At 38.3% G+C, this 18,343-nt stretch overlaps 1 protein-coding gene across 2 annotated transcripts in view; it reads left to right on the top strand.

Annotated features, from left to right (window-relative positions):
- LMNB1 (lamin B1) overlaps window positions 1-18,343 on the top strand; it is a 54,873-nt gene that overhangs the window by 10,786 nt on the left and 25,744 nt on the right. For both annotated transcript variants that reach the window (XM_080803665.1, XM_080803666.1), the window contains exons 2-3: window positions 15,958-16,114; window positions 16,732-16,857. In XM_080803665.1, coding sequence (XP_080659791.1) covers window positions 15,958-16,114; window positions 16,732-16,857 — 283 coding nt within the window. The remainder of the gene's footprint in view (window positions 1-15,957; window positions 16,115-16,731; window positions 16,858-18,343) is intronic.

The raw sequence follows: 18,343 nt of genomic DNA, 5'->3' as shown, positions 1-18,343 counted from the left end.
AAAGGGTGAAGATGAATTACTGAAAAAGACTTACCTTCTTTCTTAAAAAGCTACTTTCTTACCTTACTCTCGGCCTTAATAGTAATTTTAAGAGGAATTAAAAGTTCTAAGTCTTTAAAACTCATAAGAGAAATTATTTTTAAACAATTTAAATTAAAAAGATATTTTTTGAGAAATGTTCATTCTTTATTCATGGATTTGTGGAATAGTACTATATAATGCCAGGCCTTGACCCAGATGCTGGGAATAGATGGGACGCTCAGTCCTTGTTATCAGGTAGCTTACAGTTTTGTGGGCAAGGCAGAAAACAAAGCAAGGCAGGTATCCACATGGTGCTCTGGAGCAAACGACTACCACCTAAGGCAAACTAGGAGCCTTTTGAAGTTTTGGAAGACATCCCAAGGGAACTGGGGAGGCACTGAAGTCTGAGCTAAGTGTTGGGAGCTAAGTAAGTATGAACTGGCTGGAAAACATTAGGAGAGGGTGTTTTCCTGAATGGCAGATAGTTTTGTCTAACTAGAGCAGTATATATGTGTGTATGTATGTGGTAGAGGACAGTAGAATTTTAATAAATGAGGAACCTCAAGGAAAAAGTGACATGAATGGATGAATGGTCTGGCCATTCTGTGGAGGAAACAAAGAGTAGAGGTAAAACATACGTAAGGACACTTGGGAAGTTATGAGGTGACCCCTGAATTCAGATAGGCAGTGGGAAAGGACAGAAAATGGATTTAAGAGATGCTAAGCATGGGAGATTGGGGAGAAGAGTCTAGGGTGACTCTCTGCTGCCTGGGCACCTCAGGAGTGTTGCTCTTAGAGCGTGGTGGATAGGGAGCTGGTTTAGAGGGCCCGCTCCGGGTTAGTGGTGAATTAGTGGTGTTTGTTGGACTTGTTAGCTGGCAGTCTAGAGTACTTTCCTGGAGTACTTTTTCTTTCTCTTCTGAGAAGAGACTTTGAATGGAAGTATAGTTTTAGGAACATGGTCATATTTGCGGATAAAGACAAAAGAGAGGAGGGGCAAAGACATGGAAAACATCTACATAGGAGGATTAGGGAGAGAAAGGAAAACCCACAGTGGAGATGGTAGGTAATAGAAAAGTAGAACAAGGGTTGAGTCATAGGACAAGGAGATTTATGAAGGAATGCCAGTCTAGTTTTGGTCGGATAAGGCCTAAAAGTATCTATTAACTTGGGTGGCTAGAAGATTACTGTTGATTGTGAGGAGTGCCTAATGCTAGTAAAGGGCAGGAGGATCAAAGGAAGTGGGGTAATTAAGGAAGGAGTGGGAAGAGATTGTGAGATCACTTGTACAAGAATGTTGGCTCTGAAGAGGAGACATTCTTAAAGGTTTATTTAAAGTAGATTCTCAGTTGAACTTTATATCATAAAACACTGGGTAGGGGACCAGAGCACTTATCTTTCTGAAAATGCACTTCACCTCCTTTGCTTAAAATTAAAACACTTGGGTAGCTTCTAGGATAAAGACTAAAACTACCTCAGTATTACCCAATTGCAGGGTGACCATGAAAGTTAGTGTCCAAGTAGGGGTACTTGTATGTGTGAAAGGGGGAGCTATAAATTATGCTGGGACAACTGGCATGAATGGAAATTGTCCTGGGCAAACTGGGACTTAGTGGTCATCCTCCCTCAAAGTTCTTCCCTTCATGAGCTGGCTCCTTTCTGATTCCAGCTTCATCTCTCACCATACTTGGTCTTGCTCTCTTCCCTCACTGTGAAGTCCTTTATTCAACCCTGTTTACCATGCTCCCTCTTAATAGCAACTTTGCAAAAGCGCTTTCCTTTGCCTGGACTTCTTTTATCATTGGGTTAATTTCTTATCTCGCAGATGTCCACTGTATCCACTTTTTAGGGAAGTCCTCCCTATCAGATGTTTTTGCCATGAGCCTTAAAAAACAAACCATCCAACCTACGACTACTCAGCAGTATGTATGTGTGTGCATAATTTAAGGACTAACAGTTCACTGAAGGCTTCTCATGAAAAAAGGTTACCTTCATTTATTTTCACTGCTCGTTTGGTATTTATCTATGTATCTAAATGACATTATTGACTTTGTGCTATGGAAGATGGGACTGAGTTCTTCATTCTACTATCCGTAATATATTTGCTTCCCATTATCCTCCTGGTAATTACATTTTAGTTTAGATTGGTTTATATCCGTTTTTGGTTTTTAAAGTATTAATTCAGTGTGTTGCTACAAATGCTTCTTTAACACCAATTAGCTCAAATATGGCTTTTAAGTACAGAGATGATATTATTGTAATTGTAGGTTGTACTGATTTACACATGACTTTTTCTAGTAAAGGGGAACTGGAATATCAAGAATAGAGTTCATGGGGGCCTGGGTGGCTCAGTGGGTTAAAGCCTCTGTGTTCGGCTCAGGTCATGATCTCAGGGTCCTGGGATCGAGCCCTGTGTGGGTCTCTGCTCAGTGGGGAGCCTGCTTCCCCCCTTCCCCCCTGCCTGTCTCTCTGCCTACTTGTGATCTCTGACTGTGAAATAAATAAATTAATTTAAAAAATAAGAATAGAGTTCAAAGGTAAGAAAGCCTTCAGTTCCACTTTCAACTCTATTTTCTTACTTTATTTTTATTATTTTTAATTTTATTTTGAAGATTTTTTATTTATTTGAGAGAGAGGGCACAAGTGAGAGGATCACCGGGGAGGGGGGAGCAGCAGAGGGAGAGGGAGAAGCAGACTCCCCACTGAGCAGGGACTCCCACGTGGGGCTTAATCCCAGGAACCTGAGATCATGACCTGAGCCGAAGGCAGACACTTAGCTGGCTGAGCCACCCAGGCACCCCTTACTATTTTTTATTTCTTAATTGAAGTATACTTGACACACAGTGTTACATTAGTTTCAGGTGTACAACATAGTGATTTCACAATTCTGTACTTAGTGCTATGTTCACTACAAGTGTAGCTACCATCTGTTACCATATAACTATTTCAATACCATTGTACAACTGTTATAGTACCAGTGACCTTATTCCCTATACTGTACCTTTCATCTCTGACTCAGTCATTCCATGACTAGAAGCCTCTATCCCATTTCCCCTCCGCCATTTTGTCCACCCCTCCCCCCCATGCTGCCCTCTGGCAACCTTCAGTTTCTTCTCTATATTTATGGGTCTGTTTCTGCTTTTCACCTTTATTTTAAGAAAATCCAAAGGGAGTGCCTGTTCCCGGGGTTCCCTCTCCTAGAGAGGTGCATTCCCTTTGCTCTTATAGGCAGTGGTGTGTTCAGAGCTCTACTTCTGTCTCTATTGTCTCCATTCCTGCAAGACAGCATGACTCCTCCTGTGCATTTATAAGCATCTCTCCATGTAGCTGGAGCCACGCTAAACTCCTTACCAGGGTTGTCCAAGTCCTCTCCTGAGGTACTCATCGTTAATTATTGATGTTACTGCTGGTGCTCTGGCTACAAAACTGCATAGGGTTTGAGGGGGTTGTTCCAACTTTATTTTTCCATTTGATCTATTACTCTAGTGTCTGCAAAATTTGAGTTCTCAGGAACACATATACTGTGTTTGGCAGCCAAGCCTGTACATACTCTGAACATAATCTCCAACAGAACTCATTAGAGTATTACCCTTAGTTTTTCTTCCCTGTACCACCTTTCGATTACCTATGAAAATAGCATTTTTTTCCCACTTAGTTTTGTCTAATTTATATAGAAAGACTTGATACCGTTAAAACATCAAGTTATTTAGAATCATGAGGATTTTTTTAAAATTAGTTTTATGTTATTGAAGAAATAGCATTCAGAGCCTTGTGCTCTTCTCTAGGCTGGTTGTATTGCCTAAACATTGATAGTTTGAATATAGAATTTTAAGTTGTAAAGTATATTTCCTAAGGATTTTGAAGGCGTGCTTTATAGTTCTCTAGCTTTTGTTGTTGCTAAGAAGTACTGAGTGAAAAATCAAAAAGTTTGTAGCACCTTTTTTTTTTAAGGTCCAATTATAAAATTTTCTTTCTTTCTTAAGATTTATTGATTTGGGTACCTGGGTGGCTCAGTTGGTTAAGTGTCTGCTTTAGTCTCAGGTCATGATCTCAGGGTCCTGGGATCGAGCCCCCTTTGGGGCTCTCTGCTACTCCCTCTCCCTCTTCTTCTGTCCTATGCTCATGCTCACTCTCTCTCTCTCAAATGAATAAAATCTTTTTTTATTCATTTGAGAGAGAGAGAGAGAGGCACCAGCACACAGGCAGGGGGAGGGGCACAAGGAGAGGGAGAGAGAATCTCAAGCAGACTCCATGCCCAGTGTGGAGCCGGATACAAGACTCAATCTCATGACTCTGAGATCATGACCTGTGCAGAAACCAAGAACTGGATGCTTGACTGACTTCACCACCCGGGTGCCCTCAGTTCTGAAATTTCTTAAGGATGTTTGTTGATGTGGATCTTTTTTTTCTTCCAATTTGCTGGTCACATGGTGATAGTTTTCAGTCTGGAAATTCATGTCCTTAGTCCTTGGTAACTTTAAAAAATGATTTTATTCATGATTTTCTCCTATTTTATTACTTTCTGAGACTCTTGTTATTCAGATGTTGGACTTCTTAAATTGATTCTTTAGTGTTCTTATTTAAAAAATTTTTTCTCCTGAATACTCTCAATTTTATTTTCCAGTTTTTGCTGTTCTGTTACAAATTTTTCATAACTTTGTACTCTCTTGATGTTTCTTTATACTGTCGTGAATAAATTTCATGGATGCAGTACTTCTCTTACCTTTTCAGAAGTCTTTATTTCCGGGGCGCCTGGGTGGCTCAGCGGGTTGAAGCCTCTGCCTTCCGCTCGGGTCGTGATCCCAGGGTCCTGGGATTGAGCCCCGCGTCGGGCTGTCTGCTCGCCGGGAAGCCTGCTTCCCCCTGTCTCTCTGCCTGCCTCTCTGCCTACTTGTGATTTCTGTCAAATAAATAAGTAAATAAAATCTTAAAAAAAAAAAAAAGAAGTCTTTATTTCCTTCCCTGTTCCTTTGTGCTCCACGTTAATTTCTTTATCTATTTAGGTCCTTGCATGTGTTAGTGCAGGAAATGGAAACCACTAGATACTTTAAACAGAAAAGAAAACGATATGGAATGCAGGTGCTTGGAAAAAATCATTAGAAGGGTTAGAGGTGTTGGAATGATGCCCAGGATGCTATAGATTTTGGGAGCTTTTATGTCTGAAGCCACCACTGGAGCCACTGAACTTAAAAACAAAACAAAACAAAACAAAACAACAGTGTGTAGCTATAGTTTAGGATCAGGAAGCTGACACTGCTGTTGGTACCAATACCTGCCCCATGACGCAGCAAACTGGAGAATGAACATTGGACCACTGTTTGGAGAAACGTCAGACCGCAAAAATGTCACAAAGCAGTGTCTCTTATGAGGAGCGGTGCAAAATTTCCATGAATGAAATAGTAGCAAACCAAACCTATCCCCTTGTAAAAGGACTACATACTATCACCAAGTGGGTTTTATCTTGGGAATGCAGGGTTGGTTCAGTCTGTGGGTCAGTACTGCAATAAACCCTATTACTAGAATTTAGGACAACAACCATCTCAATAGATGCATAAAAAACATTTGACAAAGTATGTTGCTCTTTCATGATAAAAGTACTCAGATGAGGGATGAAAGGAAACTTCTTAACCTGACAAAGAGTATCTATAAAAAATTTATGGCTAGTACCACACTTAATGGTGAAGACTGGGTGCTTTCTTCCTAAGATCAGGAACAAGACAAGGATGCCCAATCACACCACTTAACATTCAACATTGTACTGGAGTTTCTAGCTGGGGCAGTTAGGCAAGTAAAGGAAATAAAAGGCATCCAGATTAGGAAAGAAGTGGTAAAACTGTCTCTATTTGTAGATGCCATGATTTCATAGGAAATCCTGAGGAATCTAAAAAAACAAAAAACTTACATATCTTTTACAGATGTATTAGAGTACTTCATTTTCCTCCAAAATTCCACCTGCAAGAGATTCTGGAAAATGGCATTTCCAGTTTGGGAAAGCAGAGCTGGGAGGGTGGAATGGACGTTGGGTGAGTTAATCCACAGTGAGAGTTTTTCTCAGAAGTTTGATGACTTCTTTATACTCAGGAATGGTGTTCAGAATCTGATGGAAAGCTGTGTGCATGAGTGGGGCTTCTTGAGCACGCTTCACTGTGGGTGAAATGGCAGGATCATTTCATTGGGAACACCTACTGTCAGTGTTTTCGGTTTTCTGGGGTTTAGTTGCCTAGCTTACTGTGAGCTCTGGGAGGTTGAAAGGGGATATCAGCATCTGTACAATTCCACCGAATTCCCTTATTTTTGTGGTATGGTACTGCTGCCTTTGGGTGTGTCGTGTGACTGCCTGATCTAAGATTCTGCTTACTTTACTTAGAGAGTAAACTTTTCATCCTTTGCCATGGTGGATGAGGGTCTTTGGGCCCTGGGGCGTAGTATGGAGTAGTTGTCTGCCTCCTGATAGATTTTCAGCTAGTTCTACCTCAGAGTTACCAAGGTATATCTTGTTATCAACAGCATCTGTAGTATAAAGTAGGTTACTTCTCAGGTATCCCTGTGTCTGGCTTAGGATTGAGCACTCTTGTGTTGGTCAAGCTCATTTTCACTCATTTCACTCGTTTCACATCCATGTTCAGCTTCCACAATTTTGTCATTTCCTCTTTACTTTTTTCATAATGGATTTGTGCCTTTGCTGTTTCAGTTGGGTTTCTAGAAGAGGTAATAATGAAGTTGTGTTGAATGTGACATTTCTATCCAGAAACTATATCATGTACTCCTTTTTTTTTTTTAAGTTTTTTTTTAAAGACTATATTTATTTACTTGACAGGCAGCAAGGGAGAGGGAGCACAAGCAGGGGAAGTGGGAGAGGGAGAAGCAGGGTTCCCAGTGAGCAGGGAACCTGATGTGGGGCTCAATCCCAGGACCATGGCCCAAGGCAAATGCTTAACGACTGAGCCAGCCAGGCAGGCACCCTATATCATGTGCTCTTGTAGCACTCTGTACTTTTCTTCTCTTTCCTAGCACTTGCTGAGGAGGTTTGCTGACAGATTCAATGGTTGATTAAGATAATTCTTTATGATTGATTTCCTTATGAGAGTGGAATCTCTTTGTAGATGGGGTTAGTGTCTGACTTTGTTTCCTATTGTATCAGTACATTTTTCTAGTACTCTCTAGACTCTCCTAAGATAATTATTGACTTAGTGATTACTATTTTTGTAGGAGGCTATTTTCCTGTGAGATTGGGTTGCATGAAACCCATGGAGGAGTGGTAAAATAACTAATCATACTGTTAATTTCTAACTGATTATTCTGGTTTAATTTTCTTCAAAATATTGCTTACCTCTTCATGTGCCTCTACCCACTAGAAAGTACCTTCCATAAACGCAGGGACTTGTTATATTTTGTTCACTGCTGGTTTCCAAGCCCTCAGATCAATGGCCTGGCACACAGTTGTGGTTATTGATTGTTTTTTTCCCCCCAAGAAGTCATTTTCTATTAGGATTTAAGCTCTAAGCATGCCCTGTAAGCAAGCACAGAAGTAACTATATATGCGAATCTTTTCAAATAAATGGTTCTGTGGTCCATTTTAAGTCTTATTTAGTATTTTTCCTAATTATAAGCTGGTATCAGTTAGGGTTTGCCTGATTCTGATTAGGTTGTTGCTAATTTGTTGACTGCTCGGTTTATCGAATGAATAGCAGAATTTTGTTACCGCCAGAAATTATCCATTGCAGCTTTTGAGTTTGTGCGAAAGCATCTTAGTCTTTTTACTAGCACCGGAGGAGACCATGTTAGTAGAAATTGTGATCATAGAACTTATTAGAAATTTTGTGTGTTACATTTGTCTTAATTGCAGGGGAATTCATTAAATTTCCTCAGTAAAAATATTGTGGGTCACATTCCTTTTTCCTTTGAAAGGTAGGATACTTTGGGGACGTAATTGAAGCTGGCGAATGAATGTTGGAGCAGATGCATATTTAATATGCATTTTGAGTCTGTAATTATGAAATAGTTTAGTTTTAAGACAGAAGGTTTGTGTTTGGGCTTAATAATAATCCTTACGTTAAATTCAAAGTGGAGTTTTTTTTTTTTTAGTCTGAACCATGGCTAGATAATAAAAGTCGTGTTAATTTTGAATGCTAGGTGTGAAGAGAGCCTCAGAAGCTATATTGATAGTCACTTGAATAATTGCTCTAGTGTTGAGTGGCATTCAGCTGCCACCAGACATGTGTTCAGAAGAACCTTATGGGACATTAAAGCACAGAGCTCAAACAGCTGGGCCTGATTGCCTTGGCTGTCCATGTAGAGTAGGTCTCTGCTGAGGGATTTAAAAATCCCTTGTTTTATGGTTATGATTAGAGATAACAGTTTCATATAGAGTGATTTCTGTTATGTTATCTGATTGCAGGGGAAAAACTAAATGGCTTTTTCCTTTTACCCCCTGTAATTTATATGTTTTCCTAAGTAGGAATGGTCCTGAAATGAAGTGTTAGTGCTGAGTTAAGAAAGGCTGCTGAACAAAGAAAGGGTGTTGTTGGCATGGGTTTCTTGTGTTCTTTTTCATTTTCTTTTATCTTCTTTCCATCTAGGATATTACAATATGTGCATTAGGGAAGATTCTCAATCTGTATTTGTTGAGTGTCTATTATTTTACAAGATGAACCTGACAATGTGTAATAGCTTCTCACAATTGCTAGGAGGTGATCTAAGCAAGCAGAGGGTTGCATAGTATTTTGCTATAGAATAATACGAGTGGAATTTAAAACTGACTGAAGAGTGGTTTGTTTTTGATTTTCTTAAGGTGTTCTTTTGCCTAACATGTTAAAGCAGTAAAGCCCCACATAATTATATTTCAATTTTTGATCTCTATAAACATGAATATTCCTTTGTCTAGTTTATTTTTTTAAATTTATAGCTTCTAAAATTCTATATTCTTAAGTCTATCAGTATTATAACTTGGATGGATTTTTTTTTAAAGATTTTATTTATTTATTTGACAGAGATCACAAGTAGGCAGAGAGGCAGGCGGAACAGAGGGTGGGGTGGGGTAGAGGGTAGGGGGGGTGGGGGAAGGGAGCAGGCTCCCTGCTGAGCAGAGAGCCTGATGCGAGGCTTGATCCCAGGACCCTGAGACCATGACCTGAGCTGAAGGCAGAGGTTTAACCCACTGAGCCACCCAGGCACCCCAACTTGGATTTCTATAAGAACACACCTTTCCAACAGATTTTAGCAGGCATTTACTGAATTCTTGTCCACTTTTGGATATATGCAGTATAATAATCTTTGGTGAATTTCTTGGAAATGACATATACTATCCAGAAACTGTTAGACCAACTAAGGGGTCATCTATAATTTAGGTCTCTTACTTTGAATTGCTTAATATAACTCTTTGTATTTACATTTCTGTAAAATGACAATCAAGGAACAAGGACAAAATTACTTGAGAAAATACTGAAAATTATGGCAACTGTGAAAGAAGAAAACCAGACCCAAGCATGTGACAGTTCCTGTCTTGAAAGTGAACACAGATGCTTTGTTAACAGATACATTGCAGGGGTGCCTGGGTGGCTCAGTGGGTTAAAGCCTCTGCCTTTGGCTCAGGTCACAATCCCAGGGTCCTGGGATTGAGCCCCGCATCAGGCTCTCTGCTCAGCAGGGAGCCTGCTTCCTCCTCTCTCTCTCTGCCTGCTTCTCTGCCTACTTGTGATCTCTGTCTGTCAAATAAATAAATAAAATCTTAAAAACAAAACAAAACAAACAAAAAGAAAAAAGAAAAACAAAACAAACAAACAAAAAAACCAGATACATTGTAGGTGATAAAGAGAAGCTAAGTACCTCAGCTGAGCATTTGTGATATAAACTGACCTGTGTGAGCAACAAAATGTAAACAGAAGGGCAGTAATTTCCCATTGCTTAAACTATTTTGTAATGAGTTTCAGATTATGTTCCAAGTATGTGTCCCTGCAAGTTTACTTTTAGATTTCTGTTTCATACTAGTTATTTGTTCCCTGTTTAAGTGGCTAATCTAATTTTTCAAGTGTTTACAATTATAGTATCCTTACTAATTCATTTGTAAGTAGTTACTGTCATATGCTTACTAGATCTTGAGTGGTTTTCTCTGTGTTATGTATATGTAGTGTGACTTTATTTAAAAAGTGCTCTGGGGCGGATGGGTGGCTCAGTTGGTTAACTGTCTGCCTTCTGCTTGGGTCTTGATCCTGGGGTTATAGGATCAGCCTGGCATTGGGCTACCTGCTCAGTGGGTAGCCTGCTTCTCACTCTGCCTCTGTCACTGTCTCACTCTTTCTCAAATAAATAATAAAATCTTAAAAAATAAAATAAAATGTGTTCTACATTTATTACCTAGTAATGATATGTTTCCCCAAGAGCTACACTGAGCATTCATTTTCTAGTGACTCTCTAATTGAGTGCATTTTTGAATTTCCCGTTTCTTCATTGGTGGGGCTTGTCGGCATTTAGTACACTTAGGCAAATGAAGAATATTGAAGGAGTGGGAGACTTGTTCATATGGAAGGGGTAGTACAAATATCTAAGCCAGTTCCAGCACTGAGTTCCAGAGTCACGTAGTTCAGTGCAGAACCCAAGGTTGAAATTATAATCCTAAAACAAGTCAAGGTCAAAGAGGTGGTAGGCTAGAATACCAAGATGACGAAAGCAGTGAAGTTACAGTGGTGTTGCTGGTCGTAGGGGGTGGTCAGGAGTAATTCAGAAACTGGCAAGTAAGCAGATGTATTTAGGTTAGCCCTTTACGCCTCAGGAGATAGTAGGGATGGGTCCTAAAGGTTATTGGTAGGTACCAGGTTCTTTTGGGAAAGTCCCTCCATGTTGTATCCTCCAAGCTATGGCTGTTACTCTTGAGTCGCTATTATAGAATGTTAACAGAAATGTAAGTTTAGGGGCACCTGGGTGGCTCAGTGGGTTAAGCCTCTGCCTTCAGCTCAGGTCATGATCTCAGGGTCCTGGGATGGAGCCCCGCATTGGGCTCTCTGCTCAGCGGGGAGCCTGCTTCCCCCTACCCTCTTTCTCTGCCTGCCTCTCTGCCTGCTTGTGATCTCTGTCAAATAAATAAATAAAATCTTAAAAAAAAAAAAAAAAGAAATGTAAGTATCCTGTCAAGCTGATGATGTTTTTAATGGTCAGATATTTGATTAGACCTGGTTACTTATTATGACTGGTGAAATTGAAGTTTTCTTGAAGTGAAATCTAATTATTTTTATAAAGGGATGAAGTTCTTCATTAGAATGGAGTAGTGTCAGTTGCATTTTATAAAAGTTTTCTTGGCCGCATTTGGAGTTTTGGTTCTTCTGTAAATGGGTATGTTTTTGATTTAAATTCAGCAGTGTGCATATTTCTAGTGTTAGATTCACATTGTGAATATAAATGAAAACATAGGAAGGTGTCTTTTTCTCAAGGTGTGGGAATAGCTTAGTCAGGGTAAGTCAGCAACACTGAGCAAATCCTGTTAAGAAATACTGTCCAAGAATAATGCTCACCAACCCCTTAAGTGATAGCTTCTCATAACTTTGGATTCTTAAGTTGGACTTTCTTCCAGGGCATTGTCAGATGTGACTCTGCCTAAGTGGTGGCTGCAGCCAATTAATGTGTTGTGTATATTTTAGGATGTCATTTCTGCAGGTTTCTGTACTTTGACTAAAGTGCTGATAATTAGATCAAGACTTCCTGTGTCATGTAATGAATGAACAATAATGATGCAGTTAGAACTATGATAAAATTATGTAACTTTCTGCATGGCCCCCATGTGTCCTTGGTATTGGCAACTTATGTGCCATATAAAACTCACTGATTCATAGCTTATTAGATGGAGACTTGCATGTAGTCTTAATAACTTTTTTATGGTAATTGGTAAGATGAAAAGGAGGGCATCTGGGTATGTGAATTTTAGAGATTATAGAAGTATCATAGTTATTTTTTTCTTCTAGGAAGAAACATACTTTATATACCATAAAAAAGCAGGGTAACTTTCTCTGGGGAGTGTATGGGGGAATTTCTTTTAAGAATTTCCAAAATAGGGGCGCCTGGGTGGCTCAGTGGGTTAAAGCCGCTGCCTTCGGCTTGGGTCATGATCCCAGCATCGGGCTCTCTGCTCAGCAGGGAGCCTGCTTCCTCCCTTCTCTCTCTGCCTGCCTCTCTGCCTACTTGTGATCTGTCTGTCAAATAAATAAATAAAATCTTAAAAAAAAAAAAAAAGAATTTCCAAAATAGGGTGAGTGGTTCAGTCGATTAAGTGTCTGCCTTCTGCTCAGGTCTTGATCCCAGGGTCTTGGGATCGAGTCCCACATCAGGTTTCCTGCTCAGCAGGGAGCCTGCTTCTCTGCCTGCCTCTCCCCTTGCTTGTACTCTCTCTTTCTGACAAATAAATAAAATCTTAGAAAAACAACAAACAACAATAACAACAAAAAAAGAATTTCCAAACAAAACAAAAATTTCCAACAACAAAAAAAATTTTCCAAAATAGGGCGCCTGGATGGCTCAGTTGGTTAAGTGCCTGCCTTCGGCTCAGGTCATGATCCTAGAGTCCTAGGATCCCTCTTGAGCCAGGGCACGTAAAGTTAGCTTTTATTTGCAATTTTAAGTACATTTTCAGCTTCTGATTTGTATCTGTCTACTTTGTTCTCTTATGTGAAAGAGCTTTAAAGAATTCTGTTCTTTAACTAAAAACATAATTCTTTATATTCTTTATAGAATATAATTTATATATTATGTATAATTATAATTTAATTATATTCTTTTTTATATATATTTTTAGAAGATTTTATTTATTTATTTGACACAGAGAGAGATATCACATGGAGGCAGAGAGATAGGCAGAGAGAGGGGGGAAGCAGGCTCCCTGCTGAGCAGAGAGCCCGATGCAGGGCTCGATCCCAGGACCCTGAGATCATGACCTGAGCTGAAGGCAGAGGCTTAACCCACTGAGCTACCCAGGCACCCCTAATTATATTCTTTAGGAAATTAATTCTTTAAAGAATTTATAGTAGAATAACATATTTTTACAGATTAATAGTAGTATAAGCAACTAAGAGCTTGACACCAGTTTCAAGTGGTGTCATTGGTGGCTCAAGGTACCACAAATTAATAGCATATCCTACTCTCATCCCCTTTATTCCATCACTCCTTAGTCTTTTTTTTTTTTTTTTTTTTTAAGTAGGCTCTGTGACCAACATGGGGCTTGAACTCACTACCCTGATATCAAGGGTCAGATGCTCTACCGACTGAGCCAGCCAGGCACCCCCACCGCTCCTTGGTGTCATTTGGTCTTGATTGTTGTTGAAGCAATTACCATGTTCTAATTATTCTTAATGTTCTTAATTTTGGCTTCATGTATTTCCTGTATTCTTCTAGATGTTGTGCAGTGTCTTTGGCTTGCAGTGTAACATTCTGAATTTCAAAATGTGCATGTTTTATTATCCATTAAATCAGTGATACCAAAGAGAACATGCAGTAGCCTCTAAAATTGATGGGAGTTTTAAAAATTCTGTATCCTTCCTGGTAGGCCGTTTTGGTTTCTGGGAAGCACAGGTTGACCTTGCCAAGAGATATTGCATTTGGAAGTACCACATTATGATCTGAGATTTAAATATTGGGTAGTGGTGGATTGGATAGTGGATAGAATTTTTTTGTACTTAACTTTTGTTAAGTAATTTTAAGTCAGTAGCTTTTGTGAATAATGTGTAATACTCTATGAAATATGATTTTGTTTTAAATCATATGTTTTATGACATGTATTCCTGCCCAGCTCTGCTCATTTATGTAGCGGGACAGAATTGTTCCTCACAAGCAATGATTCTGTTCTAATGAGTTCCCAGCTTTAGAACCCAGCCCTTCTATGAACTGGATGTTTTTTTTTTTTAAGATTTTATCTATTTTTTATTTGACAGACAGAGATCACAAGTAGGCAGAGAGGCAGGCAGAGAGAGAGGAAGGGAAGCAGGCTCCCCACTGAGCAGAGAGCCTGATGCAGGGCTTGATCCCAGGACTCCAGGATCATGACCTGAGCTGAAGGCAGAGGCTTTAACCCATTGAGCCACCCAGGCTCCCAGAACTGGACATTTTTGTTATAAATTAATGACTGTATGGGGTTGCTTTTTTTTTTTTAAACAGCTGATTTTTTTCTCCTCCTAATTGAATCATCAGTGAAAGGATGCCATCTTGTGGTTTTTAAAAATACAGGAATTAAGAAAAATACTGATAGAGGACTGCTGAGATTTTATGTATATAGTTGTTTTATGATGCCAAAATGAGTAAGAGAGGAATACTTTTAATTCTTCTCTTTAAATTATATGTGCTTATCTTTTGGGACAGTAGTTTTCTTCATTTTATTTGGATAATCAAAGATTATTTTGAGAATTCCTGTTAACTGAGGATTCTTCTTCTAGCACATTCTCAAACATCAGTTGTAGAAATACTCTTCTATAATATCTGTTTTAATTAAGAATTGTTACTGAGACTTTTGGTATTAAGGCTCTCCCAGGGCCACCAATTAATGATAACAATTATTTGGAATGAAAAAAAAATACTGTCCTTTAAACAATTATTTGTTTAAAGAATTATTTGACTAAATATATCCAAAGGAAATTTCATTCTATAATATAGAACGACATTTAATAAAAAGTGATACTTTATTTTTCTGTTTGTTCATTTAAAGATTTATTTATTCATTTGAGAGAGAGAGAGCTCTCATGCTTGAATTGGGGCAGGGGGGTAGAGGGAAAGAGAAAATCCTCAGACAGACTCCCTACTAAGTGCAGAGCTCGCCACGGGGCTCCATCTCACGACACTGAGATCATGACCTGAGCCAAAATCAAGAGTCAGATGCTTAACTGACTGAGCCACCTAGAGGCCCCAAGAAGTGGTATTTTGGAAGAAAAAGAAACCTCAATTCAAACCTCATTTTTGTAATTAATAGTAGAAACTGAAATAATTTTTCCTCAACATATTAGGAAGGCCCTTATCTGTAAGTTAAGGAAATCTTAAAGTAACATCTTATGTAAGAAATGGAATGTATTTTGCAAGCTTGGGTCCAGTGAGTTCTTATGTAATATTAAGAGAGCTTATATAAAGTCAAACAGAAACAGACTCAGATATGGAGAACAAATATGGTTGCCAGAGGGGGTTCAGGTTGGGTAAAACAGGTGAAGGGGATTAAGAAGTACAAACTTCTGGTCATAATTAATTCTTGGGGGTGTAAAGTACAGCACAAGGAATATGCTCAGTAATATTATAATACCTTTGTATGGTGACAGATAGTAGCTGTATTTATCAATGTAATAACCATTTTGTAAATGTATATGAATGTCAGATGGCTAGGTTGTACACTGAAAACTAATGTAATACTGTATATCAACTATACTTCAAGTAATTCTACATGATAGAACTCTAAATTCTATACTAAGAAGAATACTAAATTCTTCAAGAATTTCTACATGGTACATCAAGTTGTAAAATTACTTTTTAAAAATAACTTCATTTTTATTTCTTTAATTTCATTTTGTATCTTGATTTATGTCTCCTGTACATCTTGGTTTATAATATTAATTGTATTTTAAAATAATAAATATCGATTTCTTCAAAAACATTTCTTGCTAAAACATGTAGAGAGTGTCTCTTTATAGAACATGAAGGGCATATGTTCTTACGCAGAGAACACCAGGATTCTGGAACATTGGCTCTGTAGATTTCTTTGATCTAGAGTCATTAGTAATCTTGGAAGGGAAATCATTGAAGGGTAAAGTTGTTATCCATCAAAACTCTAGATTTAATGCTCCCGAATTGCTCTGCTAATTTTAGTAGGCTATAGCAGCCTTTATTTAAACTGCATCTTTTGTTTCCCCTTCGGCAGGGAGGGAGAAGACTTCAAGTCAGGGGTATAATTAGATGTCTTGCACTTTTTCAAATGTCTTACAGTTATGCTAAGAAAGAATCAGATCTTAATGGAGCCCAGATGAAGCTTCGAGAATATGAAGCCGCACTGAATTCTAAAGATGCAGCTCTGGCCACTGCACTCGGTGACAAAAAAAGTTTAGAGGGAGATTTGGAGGATCTGAAGGATCAGATTGCCCAGGTAAGGCAAACGCTGGTCTTAAGCCCTGTTGGGAGGTTAATTCCCCATCTGACTGGGTTGAGTGATTTGATTTCTGAATTAACTTAAAACATTTTTTATTTAAAAATTAAAAAAAATTTTATGGTTTCCCTGAAGGATAGTCTTCAGGAAGCTAACATGCAAAGTATATTCACCTCTCAGTCATTTTATCTGGGTCAAGCAGATCTTACTGCTGCTCTTCTTCCTTTCTATTGTACTTAACCTCTCTCTCTTTCTTGCTCTCAAAACCTGTTGCATTACTGTACCAAAATGTAAGAAAAGAAAGGAAAAGAAAAAGTCCTAACATTGCTCCACACCCAGGAAAAAGTGAAAGTGGTAGCTAAAATCCTTCGTAGGTCTTTGTCCATTACTTGTTGCCAGTTACCAGATCTGAGAGGTGTTTCAGTGTGGCACTCTTGGTGGGACCAGCATTTGGACACATGGTTCTGTGATAAAGGTTATAGTAAGAGACTTTCATACACAGATAAAAGATACAAACGTTTTAATTTATGATTTGATTCAGTCCATAGGTATCTCTTAAATTCGATACTAAACAATTGCTATGTGATTTTTTTGTCAATTCTTTCTCTGCATATTAGTTGGAAGCCTCCTTAGCTGCTGCCAAAAAACAGTTAGCAGATGAAACTTTACTTAAAGTGGATTTAGAGAATCGCTGTCAGAGTCTCACCGAGGACTTGGAGTTCCGTAAAAACATGTATGAGGAGGTAACTATACAATTTTATTTTTTTAAGCAAAGGAGGGATCCTAAATATTTTGTTATAACTATATAGTTAAAAAAGGGAGAAATTTTATAGGTAAAATATTCAAGATATCATTGCTAAAAGGTTGTATACAAGAATTCAGGCTCTTAAAATGAAGAGATGTGATTTCACTTTATCTAATTCCTAAGGGCTTGGTCATAGCGGTTAATTACTCTCAACCTGTTTGAGTATTTGTATTAGTGTCTCTTGCTGCCTAATAAATTACTCTAAAATTTACCAACTTAAAACCACAAATCTTTATTTCACAGTTTCTGAAGGTGGAGAATCTGAGAGCTGCCTTACTGCATGAATTGGATATGTTTTAGGGTCTCTCATGAGGTTGCAGTCAGGCTTTCAGCCTGAACTGGAGGAACTGCCTCTGAGCTCATTCACAGGTTGTTGGTATGAGGAGTCAGTTCATCATAGGCTTCTCCCTGGGACTGCTCATACTATGGCTTTCCAGAAGAATGGTTGATATGAGAGAGAGAGAGAGAGAGAGAGAGAGAGCAGAAGACAGAAGCCACATTGTCTTCTGTTACTTTTCTAAGCCTAGAAGTGATGTACTGTCACTCTTTATCACATAGACCAACCATGATACACTGTGGGTGGGGATTCTACAAGGCTGTGGCTGTCAGGAGGCAGCCGTCATTGGGGGCCACCTTGAAAGCAGGCTACCCACAGCATTTATAGTTAGATAGAAATATTTTAAAATAGTCTCTGTGGTCAAGCCTTGGCAGATGAAGGTAGCAACTTTTGCCAAAAAAATAAGTAATAAAATTGAAGAAAGATGAATGTATATTTTCTCAAAATTGAAGAGGATTGGAATTAACCCAGGGTATGGAACCTGCAGTTAAATACTTAATGATTTTAGAAGTAATATAAATTTGAGAACAGCAACTAACAATTACTTTAAAAATGGGGAATTATTATAGAACTTAAATTTTCTTTTTGTTAATTGGAGAAAAAATAATAAAATAGAAATTTGACTATTTTTACAACTACATTCTGTTAAAACATAGGTATTGGGGCACTGTACTTACTGGACAAACAGACTTCGGATAACTCTTTTTTTTTCTTTTTTTTGACTTTGGATAACTCTTGAGTCATTTATTTAAAAATGAAATAACTAATACCTGCTCTTTTCTTTTGGGGGAGTGGTGACAATCAAAGTGGAATATTTTGTGCAGAAGTTCCCTGTATGAAGTATAGTGAATACTATCACGTAATTGTTAACTATAGTTTTGTTTTATAAATGGAGGCGTTTTTGTATTAAGTTGACTTATTTTTTTTTTATAAAATTGCTTGTGATATATCATTACTTAGTTTTTATGCTATGTATGGACTCCTGTATCTTTAAACCAAGAGTAGGGTATTTTTTGTTTGTTTATTTGCAAGTCACTGATTCTTTATGAAATAATAAAATGGCAGCAACAAAAAGTAATTGAGTATT

This window comes from Martes martes (assembly GCF_963455335.1).
Source record: "Martes martes genome assembly, chromosome: 5".
NCBI classification, from domain to species: Eukaryota; Metazoa; Chordata; class Mammalia; order Carnivora; family Mustelidae; genus Martes; species Martes martes.
Note: the sequence above shows the minus strand (reverse complement) of the source record. Positions and strands in the feature narration are given on the sequence as shown.